Genomic DNA, 20,820 nt, shown 5'->3' on the forward strand with positions numbered 1-20,820 from the left:
GTTGTTGTATTTGTGATGATGATTTTTATAATGAACTGTATTTAAAAATTGTGTTACATATTTTGACTATGTAAATTTACAGCTAATTTATAATGGAATAGAAAGTGGTTTGCTGTTACAGGTGTGATAAATGATTAACTTATTTAATTTAGCATTTTATTTCTTATTTACTTGCTTGTGATGAACTTAGAATTCCCTATAAGAATTTAATAAATGAATAAATTTATGTATCAGCAATTTTAATGATTTGGTTCATTTAGGACACTTAAGGTTACTTGTTGAGAGCTAATGTGCTAGTTTGATATCTACAGAAATAGTGTGCTTAGCCATGTTTTAGATTTATTTTCTGTTACGAGGATAGTTGGTGAGTGACAAGCTTTCACACAGCCATGCTTCACATTTGGCTTTTGCTCGTGTCCAGTTTAACTCTGTGCCCATTATATGAGGGTCAGAATGTGGACCCTGCTCCCCCTATTATCCAATACACCGTCTTAGAGGAACAGCCAGCAGGCACGAGGGTGGGACGTTTGCTGGACAATCTACGTCAGAGCAGAGAGACCGGACCCGTCGAGGACTTCCGGGTTGTGGAACACGGTCAGACTCTGCCATTCACTGTGGCCAAAAGAGATGGACTGGTGTCGACACTGGGTCAGCTGGACCGGGAGGAACTATGCAGAGGAGCTGACCACTGTGAACTGGCCTTCAGTGTCCTTTATAGAAAAGCTGGAGCCGTGCGTTTTCTTCAGGTTAGAGTGGAAGTTCTGGACGTTAATGACCACAGTCCAGTTTTCCCCAACCAAGTGCAGGAGGTGGAGATCTCTGAAGCGGCTGGATTTCGCATGAGAGTCGCGCTGGACCGTGCTGAGGATCCGGATGCCGGACCAAACGGTCTGCAGACGTACTCTCTGTCCCCCAACCAGCACTTTTCTCTGGATGTCCGTCCCTCCGGAGGTGCAAAACAGCCAGAGTTGGTGGTTATTAAAGAACTGGATCGGGAGACACAATCATCCTTCGAGTTAACGCTAATGGCTTGGGATAAAGGAAATCAACCCAGGTCTGGCAGCACCAAGGTCAAAGTCATAATCCTGGACTCTAATGATAACAGCCCTGTGTTTGAAGAAAGTGCCCCAGTAGTGGACCTTCCAGAAGACATGGCACGAGGCACTGTAGTTATCAACCTTCACGCTACAGATCCAGACCAGGGCGCCAATGGCGAGGTTGAGTACACGCTGAGCAAACACGCTCCGTCAGACGTCCAGAGACTTTTCAGCGTCGATCCTCAGACAGGTGCCGTGGTTTTAAAAGATCTGCTGGACTTTGAGGAGAAGAGATCTTTTGAGGTAGAAATACAAGCTAAGGATCGGGGCCACAATGCTGTACCGTCACACTGCAAGCTGCAAGTCCGAGTTCGAGACGTCAACGACAACGCGCCTCGCATACATGTCACATGGACCCCTCCGGATTCATCCTTTGCATCCGTGTCAGAGGGGGCGGCAAACGAGACCTTCCTGGCTCTTGTCATGGTCTCTGATGCAGATTCAGGTCCGAACGGGGAAGTGAGGGCCCGCATACAGGACGGTTCGGGTCCGTTCCGTCTGAAGCAGATCCATGGAGACAATTACATGATCGTAACCAGCGGAAGCTTAGATCGGGAGCAACAGATGGAGTACAATATTACGCTTCTAGCTCAGGATAACGGCGAACCCTCGCTGTCCTGTGTGAGGCATTTGAAAGTCAACGTACTAGACGAGAACGACAATGCGCCCCTGTTCTCCAAGACTCTTTATGAAGCCGTCTTTGATGAAAATAATATGCCTGGATTGCAGATTTTAACTTTAGAAGCCCATGACGTTGACCTAGACCTCAGTGGAAGGGTGTCGTACTTTATTACAGAGTCGAATGATCTGGGGACGTCAACTGCGGCCTTTTCTGTCCACCCGACGAGCGGGGCTGTGTTTGTCCAGCAGTCATTAGACTTCGAGGAATCGCCCACTTACTCCTTTATTGTGGAAGCAAAAGATCACGGCTATCCGTCGATGACCAGCAGTGCTACCGTGATTATTCATCTTCAGGATGTCAATGATAACTCCCCCATTATCATGGATCCTGTTCCCAAAAAGGGGGTTGCAGTGCTGAGTGTTCCAGTTAATGCGGAAAAGGGCGAGATTGTGACCGAGCTTAACGACAAGAGCCAAGACACCCTGTTTCCTTTGGGCAATTATTCTTTTCAACACATGCCGGACAGTTTTCTAGCCACGACCATATTAGCAAGTGATTCTGACACCGGCCTCAATGCACGACTCCAGTTCAAAATAATTGGTGAAAATCATGCCAGTCTGTTCTGGATGGATGAAACCACAGGCCAGTTATATGTAAACAGCACCAATGCTACAGAACTGATTGCCAAAACCTTTAACGTGGTCATTGAGGTATCAGACATGGGAAGACCTTCACTCTCTACCAAGACAACCCTGGAGGTAAAATTCATCAATCTCCGAGACCACCTGAAGAACTCCTCTCCCGGACGCCAGGCTGAGTTCAGCTTCACGATGCTTTTAGCCGTCTGCATTGGTGGGACTTGCTTGCTCTTGCTTTTAGCGTTTGCACTGGTCACCACCTTCTGCCGGCCAGAAAAACGAGACAGCCATGCTTACAACTGCAGACAAGCTGAGTCCACCTACGCTACTCACCCTCGCAGGCCACAAAAGACCATCCAGAAAACTGACATACAGCTGGTACCTGTCCTAAGGGGTCGAAAAGACGACCCACCCGAAGAAGAATCCCAGCCACTGTCGTCTGGCTCCCCTCCTCCAGAAGAACCTCAACCTGAAAACCACCTCAGTCTTTCTCCAACGCTTGCTCGCCTGGCACAAAACAACTGCTACTCAGAAACCGACGGGACGCTTCAATATTCACAAGGCAAGACCCTCAGAAAACCTGGAAGTATCGACTGCCCAAATACCCCCGGAATGCCCTACCGGACCCTGCGTAAGGCCAGAAATCCATCCTCTTCATCGTCTTTACAGTCGCAGAACAACACTCTGAGAAGGCAAAAGCCTGAAGATGCACGTTTACCCAGCGATTCCTCAGAGACGGTGGCCACCCTGAGGAGGCCGAAACACTCGGAGAGAAATGGAAGGCCGGAGGAACCGGACCACAGACAAATGCTGAGAGATCTGGTGAGGTTATCCATGGCTGCCCTCGGAGAAAACTCACTCGAGCTGTCTTCAGCCTCACCCGAGGTTCAGGTAAGAAACATAATGCTATACAGTGAAAATTGTATTAATTCAATGACATTGACCACATACACCGATCAGCCATAACATTAAAACCACCTCCTTGTTTCTACACTCACTGTCCATTTTATCAGCCCTACTTACCCTATAGAAGCACTTTATAGTTCTACAATTACTGACTGTAGTCCATCTGTTTCTCTACTTACTTTTTTAACCTGCTTTCATGCTGTTCTTCAATGGTCAGGACCCACACAGGACCCCCACAGAGCAGGTATTATTTGGGTGGTGGATCATTCTCAGCACTGCAGTGACACTGACATGGTGGTGGTGTGTTAGTATGTGTTGTGCTGGTATGAGTGGATCAGACACAGCAGCGCTGCTGGAGTTTTTAAATACAGTGTCCACTCATGTCCACTCTATTAGACACTCCTACCTAGTTGGTCCACCTTGTAGATGTAAAGTCAGAGACGATCGCACATCTATTGCTGCTGTTTGAGTTGGTCATCTTCTAGACCTTCATCAGTGGTCACAGGACGCTGTTGGCTTGATGTTTTGGTTGGTGGACTATTCTCAGTCCAACAGTGACAGTGAGGTGTTTAAAAACTCCAGCAGCGCTGCTGTGTCTGATCCACTCATACCAGCACAACACACACTAACACACCACCACCATGTCAGTGTCACTGCAGTGCTGAGAATCATCCACCACCTAAATAATACCTACTCTGTGGTGGTCCTGTGGGGGTCCTGACCATTGAAGAACAGGGTGAAAACAGGCTATGTAGAGAAAGTATGTAGAGAAACAGATGGACTACAGTCAGTAATTGTAGAACTACAAAGTGCTTCTATATGGTAAGTGGAGCTGATAAAATGGACAGTGAGTGTAGAAACAATCTTGTCAAAGTAAATATAAATGAAAGCCTGTGATAGCAGATCTGTGTTTTCTCACTCTAGTTAGACGTCTGTGTTTATGGTGGCCTGAAGCGACAGATGACGGATGAGTTTATTCAGGCGGCTCTGATTCACACAGTGTAACTCGAACCTTAAGTTTACCTGTGGAGAAAATTCGAACCGTATTACATGACACACAGATATTAGATGAAACAAAACCACCAAAATAAATGAAAGTCTGTCTGCTGAGGCACCAGTTCTAAACAGATTTTAAACTTATGTATCATGTAGTTGCTCGATTAGATTTCTTGTTTAAACAACAGACACTATATGGACAAAAGTACTGGGACGCCCCTTCTAATATTCTTTTGAATTCATGCATTTCAGCCACGACAATGGACAAAAAGTGTAATAAATCAATTATATAATGGAAATTATAGGCTTCCAATAGTTTAGGGAAGGCCATTTCCTGTTCCAGCATGACTGTGCCCCTGTGGCCTCCAGTGTCCTGGACAGAACCCTGACCTCAGCCCCACTCAACAACTCTGGAATGATCCGGAACATCAACTGAGGCTTTATTGACCAACATCAGCACCCAGCCACATGAATGCAGTCATTTTTTGACTATATGGGCACAAATTCCCACAGAACAACTGACACAGAATAGTGTCTGTTGTTCTAGCTGAGAAGATCACTCTATTTTAATACCATTTGCTTTTGAAATGGGACGTCCAACAAGTTCATGGTCAGGTGTACAAATACTTTTGGCCATATTTGTTCTGTTGTGTTGTTTTATGACATTTTCACCAACCACTCGATCCTGATCAGGGTCATGGCGGGTTCAGTTCTGATGCCATTCTATTGCATTGCTTTGGTAAAGAAAGTAATTGTATGCCAGTTTAGCTGTTTATGCAGCACTTGTAAAGTATAAATCCTTAACACATGATCTGCCCCTGTGCACCAAAAAGACCTGACACAGGGTTCAAGTGAACTCTACAGCCAGACAGGAGGAGTGCAGATCCTGCCCCCTCCCTCCCCGCCACTTCCCCATCCTAACCATTCCTCACCTCTATCCACCCTCCTTCACCTACTTGGCCTAGTTGGCAAATCGACCCAAGGAGAGAAACTGGGAGGAAGTTTAGCCGTAATGTTGCAGGGTCTGTGGTCATTGCCCCCCTCGCTGGGACTGAATTTTGAAGGTGCATCCTGACAGGAAGCAGCTTTGAGAAGAATAGGCCCTGCGTAGGAATGGTTTCCTGTCTCACTCGCCCAGCCTCAAGTCAGACCCGCTAACCCAGCCCCCCCCCCCCACCCCCCATCCAGTTTAAATCAATAGTTTTTTTGTTTTAGAATAGTCCGGTGTTTCCTCCCCTCCTGTGCCGCATCCGCTTCCCAAACAAACACACGTTAGTCATTTTTGAAGTGAGTGCATTGTATGATTTTATCACTAGCAGGTAAGTGGAGCTCTGGAGCTCCATGCAGTGAGAGGAAACAAGTGTTCGCCAGTGTTTGCGTGTCCCGAATTCACACTGATCGACCACAGTAACAAATTTAAGCAGGATTCTAAAGTTTTTGTCCTTTAGAACCCTGCAACCATGAAAAAGTGAATGAATCAATATTAAACCCAAATGAAAAGCTCTCAGGCGGCAGGGTGGCTCGGTGGAATACCCTACGTAGTGCACTTCACAGGAACAGCCGGGGTGAATGGAACGCTCCTACAGAATTGGTGCTAATGGTTGAAAGAGCCGCTTTCTGAACCAATCAGACCTTCTGATTTTTAATCTTTAGTAAGAAATGCTGTTATTTGCATTTATTCAGTTTGCGTCACACAGATGACGTGGTAATGAAACGCTCGATCGGCTTTCTAACGAGTTCCTGTTTTACTTCATAACCGTGAAAAGTTTGGAGGTTTTTAATTATAAGCACATTTACAAAATAACTGATTCTATTCCTAATGGGACACACGCTTATAAATGTAATAGCATCTGGAAGAACAGAAGCTAAGGTAAGCAGCGGTTATGATCATTTTTGCTGTGTTTGGGATTTTGGCCGCTGTGCCGTGATTTATCGAGCACTTTTGTTTAGTAATGAAAACAAAACGTATCAGTTTAACTGGAACCTTCTTGTTACAGAAATTACATTCATTTACACAATGATGAGGAAAGTAAAGGCACGAAGTTAAACGGCTAAATACACTCGCTAATCTGTTGTTGTTTTTATCTGAACTTACAGATTATTTCTTTATTTCTACGCTACATTTCCAATCTATGTTTTGTGTTTATTATATTGACTTGTGACTTGACTCGGACTCGTATTTTGTGACTTGTGAACATCTCTGCGTACTGCCTCATGCATTGTAAAAATGTTCATGTAGGACCCCATTCATCACACCACGTCCACACTAATGATGATTTCTTTCCTTATTTCCACAGCAGATTTCCCAGCTATTGTCTTTGCTGCGTCAGGGCCAGTTTCAGCCTCGTCCAAACTTCCGTGGCAACAAGTATTCCCACCGAGCCGGCCGGTAAATCCTTTACTTATATTAATGTTAAATGTATTTTATAGATGTTTTTGTTTACAATTAAACAATATAAACATAATGAGGGATGAAAAATACATGGAACAAAGGCACAGAGGTTATTAATGTTGCTTTACCAGATCTTTTAATTGCCATAAGAGAGAATCTGAAAAAAAAAACCTGTGTGAGACGCCCTGCAATGGACGGTTATTTCAGAGGGCAAAATTATGTGGACACGCCAACATCACACACTATATGGACATTCAAGTAATTTTTGGATTCATGTGTTTCAGCCACAACAGTTTCTTTCTAACAGGTGTATTACATCGACCAGGCATAACATTATAACCACTGACAGGTGAAGTGAATAACACTGATTATCTCTTCATCACGGCACCTGTTAGTGGGGGGGATATATCAGGCAGCAAGTGAACATTTATCCTCAAAGTTGATGTTAGAAGCAGGAAAAATGGACGAGCGTGAGGATCTGAGCGAGTTTGACGAGGACCAAGTTGTGATGGCTAGACGACTGGGTCAGAGCATCTCTACAAAACTGCAGCTCTTGTGGGGTGTTCCCGGTCTGCAGTGGTCAGTATCTATCAAACGTGGTCCAAGGAAGGAACAGTGGTAAACCGGCGACAGGGTCATGGGCAGCCAAGGCTCATTGATGCACGTGTGGTCTGATCCAACAGACGAGCAACTGTAGCTCAAACTGCTGAAGAAGTTAATGCTGGTTCTGATAGAAAGGTGTCAGAATACACAGAGCACCACAGTTTGTTGCGTATGGGGCTGCACAGCCACAGACCAGTCGGTTAGGAAGGTGTATAACCATAATATAAAGGAAATTACATGATTCCAATTGTGCAGCAACAGTTTAGGGAAGGCTCTTTCCTGTTCCAACATGACTGTTCCCTTTTATGCACAAAACAAGTTCTATAAAAACATGAAGAAAAGCTCGGTTTAAAGAAACTCCAGTGTCCAGCACAGAGCCCTGACCTCAGCCCCACTCAACAGCTCTGGAATGAACTGGAACATCAACATCAGTGCCCGGTCATACAAATGCTGTCATCTCTTGACTAAATGGGCACAAATTCCCACAGACATACTCCAAAGTCTAGTGAGAAGCCTCTCAGATGAGTGGCTGTTGTTCTAGCTGAAAAGGTCACATAGACATAACTATATTTTAATAGCATTTGTTTTTGAAATGGGCTGTCCAACAAGCTCACGGTCAGATGTCCAAATACTTTTGGCCATATAGTGTATTTATACTGATTGGTCAATAACGTATTTCAATTACTGATTAACATTAATATTGCACTGTTGCTATTAAGAGCTACTTTTAGTCTGGAAAGTCCTATAAAGCAACCACAGTGGTGTTGGTGTTCCACAGCTTCAGGCTCCTCTTTTGACCCTGGGCTCCAGTTACTGTCTGTGTTTGACAGTTTTACACCCCCGAGACATTTTTTTTTAACCAAAAACAAGTTTCAGCAGGTAAACTGGCTTCACTGAATTGCCTGTAGGTCTGAGTGGTGAGTGTGTGATGGCTAATTATGAAAACTATTACTCATTTCTCTATCTTGGGTTGGACGGGTACCAGATCAACCATTATATTGACAGGAATACATGAATAAATATAAATAAATCCAGTATTCAGTACAAAATCCAATACAAAATCATATATGTACCCTGTTGTCACTGGTTTAAACTGGTTTCTGCTGCAAAATGCTGATCTACTGTTATTTTAAGATCCATCACTGGTTTTAGATGTACTGTATAGATACTTTACTGATCCTGCAGGAAATTAAGTATAAAATATAAAATAATACATAATAAATACATATTTAATATAAATAATATAAAAAAATATTCATTCATATATTCATGGTCTGTTTTACCACCGTTCTATCCTGGTCAGGGTCAGGGTGGGTGCAATTCAATGGGCAAAAAGGTAGAAAACACCCCGTACAGGTCGTCAGTCCATCACATGGCAAACACACACACACACACACACACACACACACACATACACCTACCTAGGGCAATTTAATATCTTCAATTATCCTGACTGCACGTCTTTGAACTGTGGGAGGAAACCGGAGCACCCGGAGGAAACCCACTCGGACAAGGGCAGAACATGCAAATTATTGCTCCACCTGAGAATCAAACCCAGGACTTTCTTGCTGTGAGCCGACAGTGCTACCCACTGAGCCACCGCGCCGACCATAATAAATACAATAATTAAATATAAATATAATAAATATTATATGGGGCGGCGCGGTGGCTCGTTGGGTAGCACTGTCGCCTCACAGCAAGAAGGTCCTGGGTTCGATCCCCAGGCGGGGCGGTCCGGGTCCTTTATGTACGGAGTTTGCATGTTCTCCCCGTGTCTGCGTGGGTTTTGTCCGGATGCGCCGGTTTCCTCCCACAGTCCAAAGACATGCAGTCAAGTTAATTGGAGGCACTGAATTGCCCTATAGGTGAATGGGTGTGTGTGTGTGTGTATATGTGTTTGCCCTGCAAAACACTGGCGCCCCATCCAGGGTGTTACTGTGTGCCTTGCGCCCATTGAAAAGCTGGGATAGACTCCAGCACCACCCAACCTCGTGACCCTAATTGGATAAGCGGTTAAGACAGTGAGTGAGTGAGTGAGTGAGTGAGTAAATATTATATTAAAGGTGTACTAAGTCTGGTATGTGGACCAGAGGAGCGTAGGTGGCTCACTGGTAAACAGTCAGTTCCCGAAAATGATGCCTCACAGACCTTAACAGTCACCTTGGCACCGGTAAACAACAGGCAAGGCATGTAAGAGCAGGGCGGAGTGCGTCTCACATACCTGATTAGCACATTCACATCTTTTTGTTCATTCTTTAGTGATTCTGTGGTCTTTTTACTCATCGTTTTACACCTACTGTAGTACCACACATAAATCTCAGTACTGTATTTCTTCTTGTTTTCATACAATACTTAAAGTAACAGCTTGGGTTTTTGGTATGTTGGCCTGGTCTTTGTCTAGTGAAGTCCTTAATATCTTGATAACACTGATATAAATTTACTGTAACAGAGACATAAAGCCTCACAATGGCAGAAGCATGAACGCTGAAGTGGTTTCATATCTTAATGACATGAACGTCAGTGATGATAAATCTTTACCACTTTGCTTTACATCAATCTATCACTGGGTTTAGTTCTGCTAACGTGTCTTTTTTCCTCTTATTTCCGAAGCTATGGAGCACAAGATGCTGACTGGCTGAGTACCAAAGACAGCGGGAATGGGGAGAGTGAACCAGGAGACGTGGACTGGGAGGCTGGCAGGGACTCGCCGATCGACCCCTTACTGGAGGAGGGACTCAACAGCCTGCTTAACAGCACAGGTAATACTCTTACATTAAAATGAGGGTAATAATACTGTAACACAGTGGTAGCCTAGTGGGTAGAGCTTTGGGATATCAACCGGAAGATTGGCGGTTCAAATCCAGGCTCTGCTATGCAGCCACTGTTGGGTCCTTGAGCAAGGCCCTTAAACCTGTCTGCTCTAGGGGCCCCGTACGATGGCTGACCCTGCGCTCTGACCCCAGCTTCCAAACAAGCTGGGATATGCAAAGAATTAATTAATATATATGTAAGTATACCTTCTCTCTCTTCTCTCTCTCTAATACTGGGACAGGGGTAGCCTAGTGGGTAGAGCTTTGGATTATCGATCGGGAGATTGTGGGTTTGGATCTTTGCTCTGCCATGCAGGAGACTATTCCCAATCCGACCTTCCCTCCCTCAGACACGGCTAACTGTAACTGTTGAACCCCATGTTGTTCTAGACTGCTGCGCCTCCAAGTGACTTATCTGTCAGACAAAAGCAGAATTAGTATTTGTATTATTATAACATAGTTTATTCTTTAACATGCTGAATCCCAAATGACCTCATCCTGAATTTACCTGTGCTCTATGATGAGTTTTATTTACACCAACTAGGCATAACATTATGACCACTGACAAATGAAGTGAATAACACTGATCATCTCTTCATCACGGCACCTGTTAGTGGGGGGGGATATATTACACAGCAAGTTAACATTTTATCCTCAAAGCTGATGTTAAAAGCAGGAAAAATGGGCGAGTGTGAGGATTTAAGGGCCAAATTGTGATGGCTAGACGACTGGGTCAGAGCATCTCCAGAACTGCAGCTCTTGTGGGGTATTCCCGGTCTGCAGTGGTCAGTATCTATCAAGAGTGGTCAAAGGAAATTCCCCAGATCTCAATCCAATCGAGCATCTGTGGGATGTGCTGGACAAACAAGTCCGATCCATGGAGGCCCCAGCTCACAACTTACAGGAGTCTTGGTGCCAGATACCACAGCACACCTTCATGGGTCTTGTGGAGTACATGCCTTGATGGGTCAGGGCTGTTTTGGCAGCAAAAGGGGGACCAACACAAGTCGGTCATAATGTTATGCCTGATCAGTGTATTTTCTTTTATATTGTATTATTATTAAAGTAAACTTTACAGCAAGAGAAGAATGTTAGCGTATCAGACAGCAGCAGCACCATTAACTCATTAAAATAAAAACGTATCCTTATAGATTGATAGCAGCCAAATACAATCTATCTAGCCGTTAAGGTCTTTATTTTTAGCTATTGCAATGAAGCCCCCTTGGTTTACCACTAATCAACTGACTCTACTGGTGTTGTTGGACATTTTGCCAGCTATCTATCTATCTGTCCTCCTGTCAAACTGATTGTCTTTCCTGTTCTTGCATGCCTGCTAAACTCATCTAATTATCAGCCTCTCAGGAAATGATGTAAGTTTGCGGAGTTGGAGAAAACTGAACCTAGACTCCTCCAGGGATAAAATCAAGAGCAACTGGCCTACAGGACCGGAGCTTTAGGGCCATTTATCTCAGAATTATAATTCACAACCCTGTAATTCCGAGACCTGCCAGCGTCATTTCTCAGAAGGTCGACTCCCAAAAACATTACAGCAGCACTGAAACCCCAACTACAGTTTTATTCTCATCCAGGTCAGATTACTGTACATTTAATAAAAAATTATGTTTATACACACTGATCAGCCATAACATTAAAACCACCTCCTTGTTTCTACACTCACTGTCCATTTTATCAGCTCCACTTACCATATAGAAGCACTTTGTAGTTCTACAATTACTGACTGTAGTCTATCTGTTTTTCTACATGCTTTGTTAGCCCCCTTTCATGCTGTTCTTCAATGGTCAGGACCCCCACAGGACCACCACAGAGCAGGTATTATTTAGGTGGTGGATCATTCTCAGCACTGCAGTGACACTGACATGGTGGTGGTGTGTTAGTGTGTGTTGTGCTGGTATGAGTGGAAAAGACACTGAGAATACACTGAGAATAGTTCATCAACCAAAAAAATATCCAGCCAACAGCGCCCCGTGGGCAGCGTCCTTTAAAGCTTTCCCTTTAAACCCTTTTTTTACCCGAAGTGCCTTCATGTCAGGACAGAGGATCATTATTTTTCACCCTGCGCCCTGTTAAAAGCGGCGTGATGGCTGGGTTGAGTCAGCTCGAGGGTATCGCCTGTTAACGCGTTACTCACCCTGACGGGCGCTGACAGTGTGTGTACTTTTAGAGATTTTGGAGTCCTGCGGGCGCACGTTCCCTCTCTTCTCTTTTACACGTCCTGTCAGGTGGTAATACAATCCCGTAGCTTTGGGACTCCCCTCCATGTCTGCCCACATACACACAGAACCAAACAGTCATACATCATCGATCCCAGGGCTTCTCGTATCTCCAGCTCTCTTCCATTTAGACACAATGGAGTGGTGTGAATAAAGGCCTTTTTTGCCAGGTGATATATGTGTGTTTTTAACCGATCACTTTGAACACCGACTCCACGGTGTCCATATCTCACCTGAAGCTATTTTTTTTTCTTTCACTGTGGTTTCTTTCTCAGCTTTGATAGCTGCAGACGTCTGATCACACTTTTTATCACGACATCTTCTATGTTGGTGCAATTTATGGGTATATTATTCTGTTTAAATATAATACTTTATTTACAGGGTGTCTGGGAAAACATAAACAATACATAAGGTAGTATACATGATCAGGCATAACATTGTGACCACCTCCTTGTTTCTACACTCACTGTCCATTTTATCAGCTCCACTTACCATATAGAAGCACTTTGTAGTTCTACAATTACTGACTGTAGTTCATCTGTTTCTCTACATGCTTTGTTAGCCCCCTTTCATGCTGTTCTTCAATGATCAGGACCCCTACAGGACCACCACAGAGCAGGTATTATTTAGGTGGTGGATCATTCTCAGCACAGCAGTGACACTGACATGGTGGTGGTGTGTTAGTGTGTGTTGTGCTGGTATGAGTGGATCAGACACAGCAGCGTTGATGGAGTGTTGAAACACCTCACTGTCACTGCTGGACTGAGAATCGTCCACCAACCAAAAACATCCAGCCAACAGCGCCCCGTGACCACTGATGAAGGTCTAGAAGATGACCGACTCAAACAGCAGCAATAGATGAGCGATCGTCTCTGACTTTACAAGGTGGACCAACCAGGTAGGAGTGTCTAATAGAGTGGACAGTGAGTGGACACGGTATTTAAAAACTCCAGCGGCGCTGCTGTGTCTGATTCACTCATACCAGCACAACACACACTAACACACCAGCACCATGTCAGTGTCACTGCAGTGCTGAGAATAATCCACCACCTGAATAATACCTGTAATCTGTGGTGGTCCTGTGGGGGTCCTGACCATTGAAGAACAGTGTGAAACAAAGCATGCAGAGAAACATATGGACTACAGGCAGTAATTGTAGAACTACAAAGTGCTTCGATATGGTAAGTGGAGCTGATAAAATGGACAGTGAGTGTAGAAACAAGGAGGTGGTTTTATTGTTATGGCTGATCTGTGTATATATTATATTCATAATAATATCTGACAGTAGTACATTACTTGTATACGCTTTTCCATTTGTAGATATTTCTCACCTCCACTTGTTGGAAAGCCGCCTTAGTTAAACGCTGATGTGGAAACACTGCAGCCTAGTGGCGGGTTGCGGGATGCAGTCACTTCACGGGTCACAAAATCGACATGCATTGTGGGAGATGTAGTTTATGTATGATTTCACAATGTACGCTTTAAAGCAGCATAGAGTTTTATTTTAAGACAATCATTCGCCTTGTAAGCTCTCGTGGGCCACGTTGCGGGCCTTGAGTTTGACATGTGCTGTAAACATGAAGTTTATAAAGTATATTAAGTTTCATTAACACTTTTTTAACGAATAAGTTAGCTCAGCTTTGCTTGTCGATAGGCTATAATGTGAGTTTGAATATGAGTGGGTGTTGAGCAGACTCTCCTGCAGTGGAAGCCTTGTGTTTGGTCACGGTCAGGCCCAGTTGGAGATCTGAGCGTGTTGTCTGGTTTTAATCAGCACATAATTGCTTTTTGAGAGAATAATGAGGCTCTCCTGCTGTTCCCACTGTAATTATACTCTAATTATTAGTGTATTAGCTGCAGTATTTAGGCTGCAAACCTATATGATGGAGTAATAGTAAAAGTAGCAGACGTGGATTAAATGTGTACGCTGCATCTGCTCCGGGGATGTGACGGGGCGGCAGTGGTTTGGAGCAGTTGTGGTGATAAGTGTTGCATTGATGTGGTACATGTGGGTTCGTTTGATCACAGCCTACCACATCTGAGCGCTTACACACAACAGTACACCACCACCACCATCAGAATCTCTTATAAGCCACCCGTGTCTGCTTTGTGTTTTTTAACGGGCTTTAATCAGGACACGATTTCACTCGCAGGGCTCACATGTGAAAAATACCATGATTATGAAAAGCCCAGATCATTAAGAGCTGGATGCTGGTTGAGTGAGATTCAAGGCAGCTGGAGGGTTTGACAATCCGTCGATTGAGGTTAAACACCACAGGAATCTTGATCCTTCCTTCCATTCCGAACATTTAAAAACATCTTCCTCTTGGAGCAGCGTAATTAGAAGTAAACCAGCAATAGTTCACAAACTTAATGGAGTCTAGTTAGTGTTTAACCTGGTTAGTCTGGGTCTGGGGAGAATATACGGCCTGGAATTATATGCCGGTCGTTAGAGGCTTACACTATATGGCCAAAAGTATTTGAACACCTGACCAGGAGCTTGTCGGATACACACAGATCAGCCATAACATTAAAACCACCTCCTTGCTTCTACACTCACTGTCCATTTTATCAGCTCCACTTACCATATAGAAGCACTTTGTAGTTCTACAATTACTGACTGTAGTCCATCTGTTTCTCTACATGCTTTGTTATCCCCCTTTTACCCTGTTCTTCAATGGTCAGGACCCCCACAGGACCACCACAGAGCAGGTATTATTTAGGTGGTGGATCATTCTCAGCACTGCAGTGACACTGACATGGTGGTGGTGTGTTAGTGTGTGTTGTGCTGGTATGAGTGGATCAGACACAGCAGCGCTGCTGGAGTTTTTAAACACTTCACTGTCACTGCTGGACTGAGAATAGTCCACGAACCAAAAAGATATCCAGCCAACAGCGCCCCGTGGGCAGTGTCCTGTGACCACTGATGAAGGTCTAGAAAATGACTGACTCAAACAGCAGCAATAGATGAGCGATCGTCTCTGACTTTACATCTACAAGGTGGACCAACTAGGTAGGAGTGTCTAATAGAGTGGACAGTGAGTGGACACGGTATTTAAAAACTCCAGCAGAGCTGCTGTGTCTGATCCACTCATACCAGCACAACACACACTAACACACCACCACCATGTCAGTGTCACTGCAGTGCTGAGAATGATCCACCACCCAAATAATACCTGCTCTGTGGTGGTCCTGTGGGGGTCCTGACCATTGAAGGCCTTCCCTAAACTGTTGCTGCAAAGTTAAAAGCATATACTTCTCTTTATATCATGTATTTAATTATATATTTATTATTAGTGGTAATTAGTGGTAGTGGGCAGTGCTGGCTCAGCAGTTAAGATACTGGACTAGTAATCAGACGGTTGCCGGTTGCCACCACCGGCAAATTGCCACTGTTGGGCCCCAGAGCAAGGCCCTTCAGTCATAATTGTAAGTCGCTTTGGATAACTGGGTCTGATAAAAGCTGCAAATGTAAATATGTTACACCCGTTAGCAATTAGAAGGGGCGTCCCTATATTTTTGTCCATGTAGTGTTTATATGGGGTTGTGTTCTCCGATTTTGAAGTGAAGCAGGTCTGCTAGTGATTAAATTAGCTCTCTGGAAGGTCAGGGGTTACAGGTGTCCATGCACGGTCCTCATTAGTTTTGCAAAGAGGAAACTCTGACCAGCCAAAGGTCACATCGAACGCCTGGAGCGGAACGACATGCTTTCTGTCACGTGGTCAGTAACTGCCCAGTTATTTTCTGCTCTTAATTAGGTAGAGTTCATTTGACCGACATGTTAATCGCAGCAGTCCTTAAACGGGAACAGTCACTGTTGATTATTTTCAATTGAAAGTTGAGTAATGCCAGAACTTTTGCACCCAAACATCATCTGGTCAGTGAAGGTGCTGCTGCTGCAGAGGTTGTAATTTGTGTGTGTGTGTGTGTGTGTGTGTGTGCGTGTGTGTGTGTGTGTATGTGTGTCGGGGGAAGCGATCTAAACTTTTTGAATTAATTCTTTATTAGGGTTTTCTCCCTTTTTCACCGAAAATGTGTTCACAGTGTTTTGGGCTTAATGTGAGTCAGAATTTATAATAAATTATGACAATTATTTTTTTCTTTTCTTAATGACACCCCAATACAGTAAACAGACAAATGAATCTGAGTCTGAAGGAAATCCCTAAATAAAGATCAATGCGTGGCTCCTCTCACCATTTCCTGTTATTCCTTTATGCTCAGCTGTTTGTTTTTTACAGGAAAGAGGATAAATATTTTAGCCATTGTCATTTGAAGCCTTTAAATAGTTTTCCTCTCCACATGCAGGCTTTTGGATGGAGGTCCAGTTATCCCACTCCTTCCACATTAAACCAGCGATATTGCTCTTTGAACCTCAAATACGTGCTGTAAACCACTGCTAACGGCACTCGCTTTTATCCGAAGTAGGTTAGGTTTGTAGGGGATTGGGGGGTCTGACTCTACGGTTAGGGTTGGGTTGGGTTAAGAAGATTGGGGGGTCTGACTCTAGGGTTAGGGTTGGGTTAAGAAGATTGGGGGGTCTGACTCTAGGGTTAGGGTTGGGTTAAGGGGATTGGGGGGTCTGACTCTAGGGTTAGGGTTGGGTTAAGGGGATTGGGGGGTCTGACTCTAGGGTTAGGGTTGGGTTAAGGGGATTGGGGGGTCTGACTCTAGGGTTAAGGTTAGGGTTGGGTTAAGAAGATTGGGGTCTGACTCTAGGGTTAGGGTTGGGTTAAGGGGATTGGGGGGTCTGACTCTAGGGTTAGGGTTGGGTTAAGGGGATTGGGGGGTCTGACTCTAGGGTTAAGGTTAGGGTTGGGTTAAGGGGATTGGGGGTCTGACTCTAGGGTTAGGGTTGGGTTAAGGGGATTGGGGGGTCTGACTCTAGGGTTAGGGTTGGGTAAAGGGGATTGGGGGGTCTGACTCTAGGGTTAAGGTTAGGGTTGGGTTAAGAAGATTGGGGGTCTGACTCTAGAGTTAGGGTTGGGTTGAGGGGATTGGGGGGGTCTGACTCTAGGGTTAAGGTTAGGGTTGGGTTAAGGGGATTGGGGGTCTGATTCTAGGGTTAGGGTTGGGTTAAGGGGATTGGGGGGTCTGACTCTAGGGTTGGGTTGGGTTAAGGGGATTGGGAGGTCTGACTCTCTTAATTAATGTCTGTACCACCCAAAAAGAAGTAAAAAGGGAGGGGTCGGAGGGGTCGTTTGCTAGCTAAACTGTAACTTCAGGCAAACTTAGAAACTAGCTGATGTTAGCATTCATTAATGGTTGCAGTTGACACAAATCAGAAACTGAAAACACATTAAAGTGTATTAAACATTGGTTTGACTAATAATACACAGATTTTATTTTATTAATATCATTTTTTGAGCGCTTCTCCCCTTTCTTCACCCAAACCAGTCATGGCTAATTGGAATTTATCTCTCTTTTGTTGCTGCTGCCACCCCTACCCTCGACTGAGAAGGGCTGAGGCTGTCACAACCCCCCTCCGACATACACAAATCACTTCTTTTTACCTGCCTGGGGTGGGGTCTTACAGTATGCAATATGCCGAGTGAGTGATCAGTCGTGATCCCCCATGTGCAGGCATCTCGACCGACTAGCAAAGGCTGCAGGAACCCTGTTTAAGCCAGTGTCCCTCCCCTTTTGGACACAGCCAATCGTGTGTCTGTGTAGGCGCCTGGTCTGCTGATAGCAGATAATATTGCTATTATGAGAATTATATTATTTTTATAGCTGCATTTTTTGTGATCCCGGCACCAGTGTTGTACGCTCTAAAATAAAATGAGAAATAAAATAGTTTACTGTTGGCTGCTTGGCTGCTTGGCTGCTTAACCACTAGGCTTCTAAGCTGTAGCCTAGTGGTTAAGGAACTGGACTAGTAATCAGAAGGTCACTGGTTCAAGCCCCACCACTGCCAGGTTGCTGCTGTTGGGCCCTTGAGCAAGGCCCTTAACCCTCAATTGCTCAGACTTGCATCTGCTGAAAATGTAAATGTTATTATTTTTATAATGATTAAACCATATTTGACTTTTCCCTGCAGATGATGTGTTCTCAGACATCCCTGACCCAGCCTGGATAGCCCGACTGTCTCTTCCTCTGGCCAGCGACTACCACGACAACCTTTACGTCCCCGATGGGCTTCCGCCCCCCGAAAACCAGAGCTGCAGCCCCGACGACTCCACCTCCTTCTCCACTTTTGGTAAGACCCCAGAGAAGATGGGACCTTTAGGAGGTGAAGCTCTGCTGTCAGAGGTTAGCACGCTGTTCGAGATGCTCCTGACCCAGAAGGCCGACGCTCAGCCTCGCTCGGACGTCCTGTACAGACTTTCTGCAGCCTACCGGCGCTCCCTGGGACTGGACGGTCATCAGGGGATGAATGAAAAGACACGCCGTGCCACACCGAACCATTACTGAACTTTTTTAAAGCACAAACGTGACATTCTGATGCTCCTCATGATTACAGCGTGTTGTTTTTCGACCCTGTAAACTTGGAGTTGGTGCTTTTTTTAAAGGGGCGTAACCTTTTAGCTCCAAAAACATGCTAGCAGGTGGACAGACTGTAAATGTGAATGGATGAATGAATAATTACTTTCAATGAACTGATCCAGGATGTACTTCTGCATCACTTTACCAGTGTTTTTCTGGACCAGGCTCCGGACCACCGCCATGCACAACAAAGACATGTGGTTACTGAAGATGATTGAATGAATCTGTAATTAGACTGGAAGTGTTATATGAAATGCACAGTGCTTGACTGTAATATTAATATTCTTTTTTCAAGCTCAGTGAAGCCGAGCAGTTCTGCTTTGGTTCTTATTGGTCGTTCTCCATAAGATTTCTCATAGAGCTTTTCCACCAAATGAACCCTGGTTCTAGAACCTGTTCTGTTCGGGTTTCTTCGAACCTTGGTGTTTTTTGAGAACTGACCCGCGTTTCCACCAGTTTTTGGGAACCAAGCCTGCTTCATCAACAGTGGGCATTACACAATAAAAGTAAAGAGTCGTAACATGATGGAGGAGCGTGTAGATTATCTGTGGGGATTTGTGCTGTTGTTACAGATGTTTGTTTTTATGTAGAAAGCATCGATCAAATATCAGTAATAAGAAGATGTGACGTGTTTGTCACAGTTGTTGTTTTCTTTAGTTCATTGACGTGAGAAGTGTTTCGCTCTTCACTCTCACCGCGACCCTCAGTGCAAATAGCCGATTTGCTCAGAGCTCGACTTAAAGTTCCACAACACGAACAAACATCTGTGTGAAATAACCATCAAATCCAGTCTAAAAGCTCCACATGTATCTGTGTTTAGCTGGATTTACTTCACGTGTGGTGTCTATGCAGCTCGAGGTTCTGAATCCACTTCTCGGGAGAGTCGCTTCTCAAAAAAAAAAAAAAAGCTTCACCAAAAAAAAAAAAAAAAAGCTTCACCTAAATAAAGTGTCATGTGGCTGACTGTACTAAAAGTACCACACAGAAACACTCAATTTCTCTCTGTTATTACAGGTTATAAAAGTGTCTCTGTACTGGTTATAAGTGTCTCTGTACTGGTTATAAGTGCTCTGTACTGCCCAAATTCATCACTTATTGTTTTAGTACAACAAGCCACGTTACACTTTATTTTTCACGTTAAGCGTTTATACTGTCCGGGTTCAAAATCAAATTTGCGAACCGGAATGGAGCCGAATCCTCATTGGTGGAAAAGGGGTATCAGTGTTTCACAGTTAACTAGTCGTCGTGCCGGATTTTCCTCACAACGTCATACTAGAAATAAGGCAAAACATTGAGAATGAGTTTTTCTCTGCCATGTCTGCGTGTCTCTTATGTCTAAATAATTGAAATATAAATATTAGTTTGTCTCATTGGCGGTGCTTTGAAGAGGTTAGCAGCAAACTGGGTCAGAGTTTAAACTTTGAGTGCAGCGGCAAGCAGTTAAAGCCGAAAAAAATTAATAAATAAATAAGCAACTTTGCTTTTCTCTAAAGGAAACAGTAACACATTGCTTTTAGCGCCTATCTTTTGAATGTAGCCTATAGTGTAGCTTTATTTTGCTAACACACAAGTAAGTGGCCACACAAGTCTTTTTAGTCAGCAAACTTCGAAGTTAAAATTAACATCTAAGACCGATGATTTTAGAAGAAATTGCTCAGAGGGTCTGTCCGGTATAGGCCACGGCAGATTGAAAAAAACCATTTACTAGTCGTTTCCAATTCCCTTTGTTGGAAGCTCACCACTAGCACCCACACTGGCCGAGGGCTGAGACTATGATGTTCCTGCAATGGAGTCTCATAAAGCTGCATAGCGTTTGGAGAGACACGCTAAGCTTTCTAAATCAGGCACGCTAAGCTTTCTAGGCAGTTGTAGCCTAGTGGTTATAGTGCTGGACCTGTAATCAAAAGGGTACTGGTTCAAGCCCCACCACGGCCAGGTTGTCACTGTTGGGCTCTTGAGCAAGGCTCTTAACATTCAATTGCTTAGACGATATACTGTCACAGTACTGTAAGTTACTTTGGATAAAATTGTCTGCTAAATGC

At 44.3% G+C, this 20,820-nt stretch overlaps 1 protein-coding gene across 1 annotated transcript; it reads left to right on the top strand.

Annotated features, from left to right (window-relative positions):
* Nucleotides 1-389: 389 nt before the first annotated feature.
* pcdh12 (protocadherin 12) lies at nucleotides 390-19,324 on the top strand. Its single transcript, XM_063000164.1, has 4 exons — nucleotides 390-3,248; nucleotides 6,557-6,648; nucleotides 9,865-10,013; nucleotides 18,333-19,324. The coding sequence occupies exons 1-4, from the start codon at nucleotides 390-392 to the stop codon at nucleotides 18,704-18,706; spliced, it is 3,474 nt and encodes a 1,157-aa protein (XP_062856234.1). The 3' UTR covers nucleotides 18,707-19,324.
* Nucleotides 19,325-20,820: the final 1,496 nt, after the last annotated feature.

Source organism: Trichomycterus rosablanca, chromosome 8, assembly GCF_030014385.1.
Source record: "Trichomycterus rosablanca isolate fTriRos1 chromosome 8, fTriRos1.hap1, whole genome shotgun sequence".
In the NCBI taxonomy this organism is placed as follows: Eukaryota; Metazoa; Chordata; class Actinopteri; order Siluriformes; family Trichomycteridae; genus Trichomycterus; species Trichomycterus rosablanca.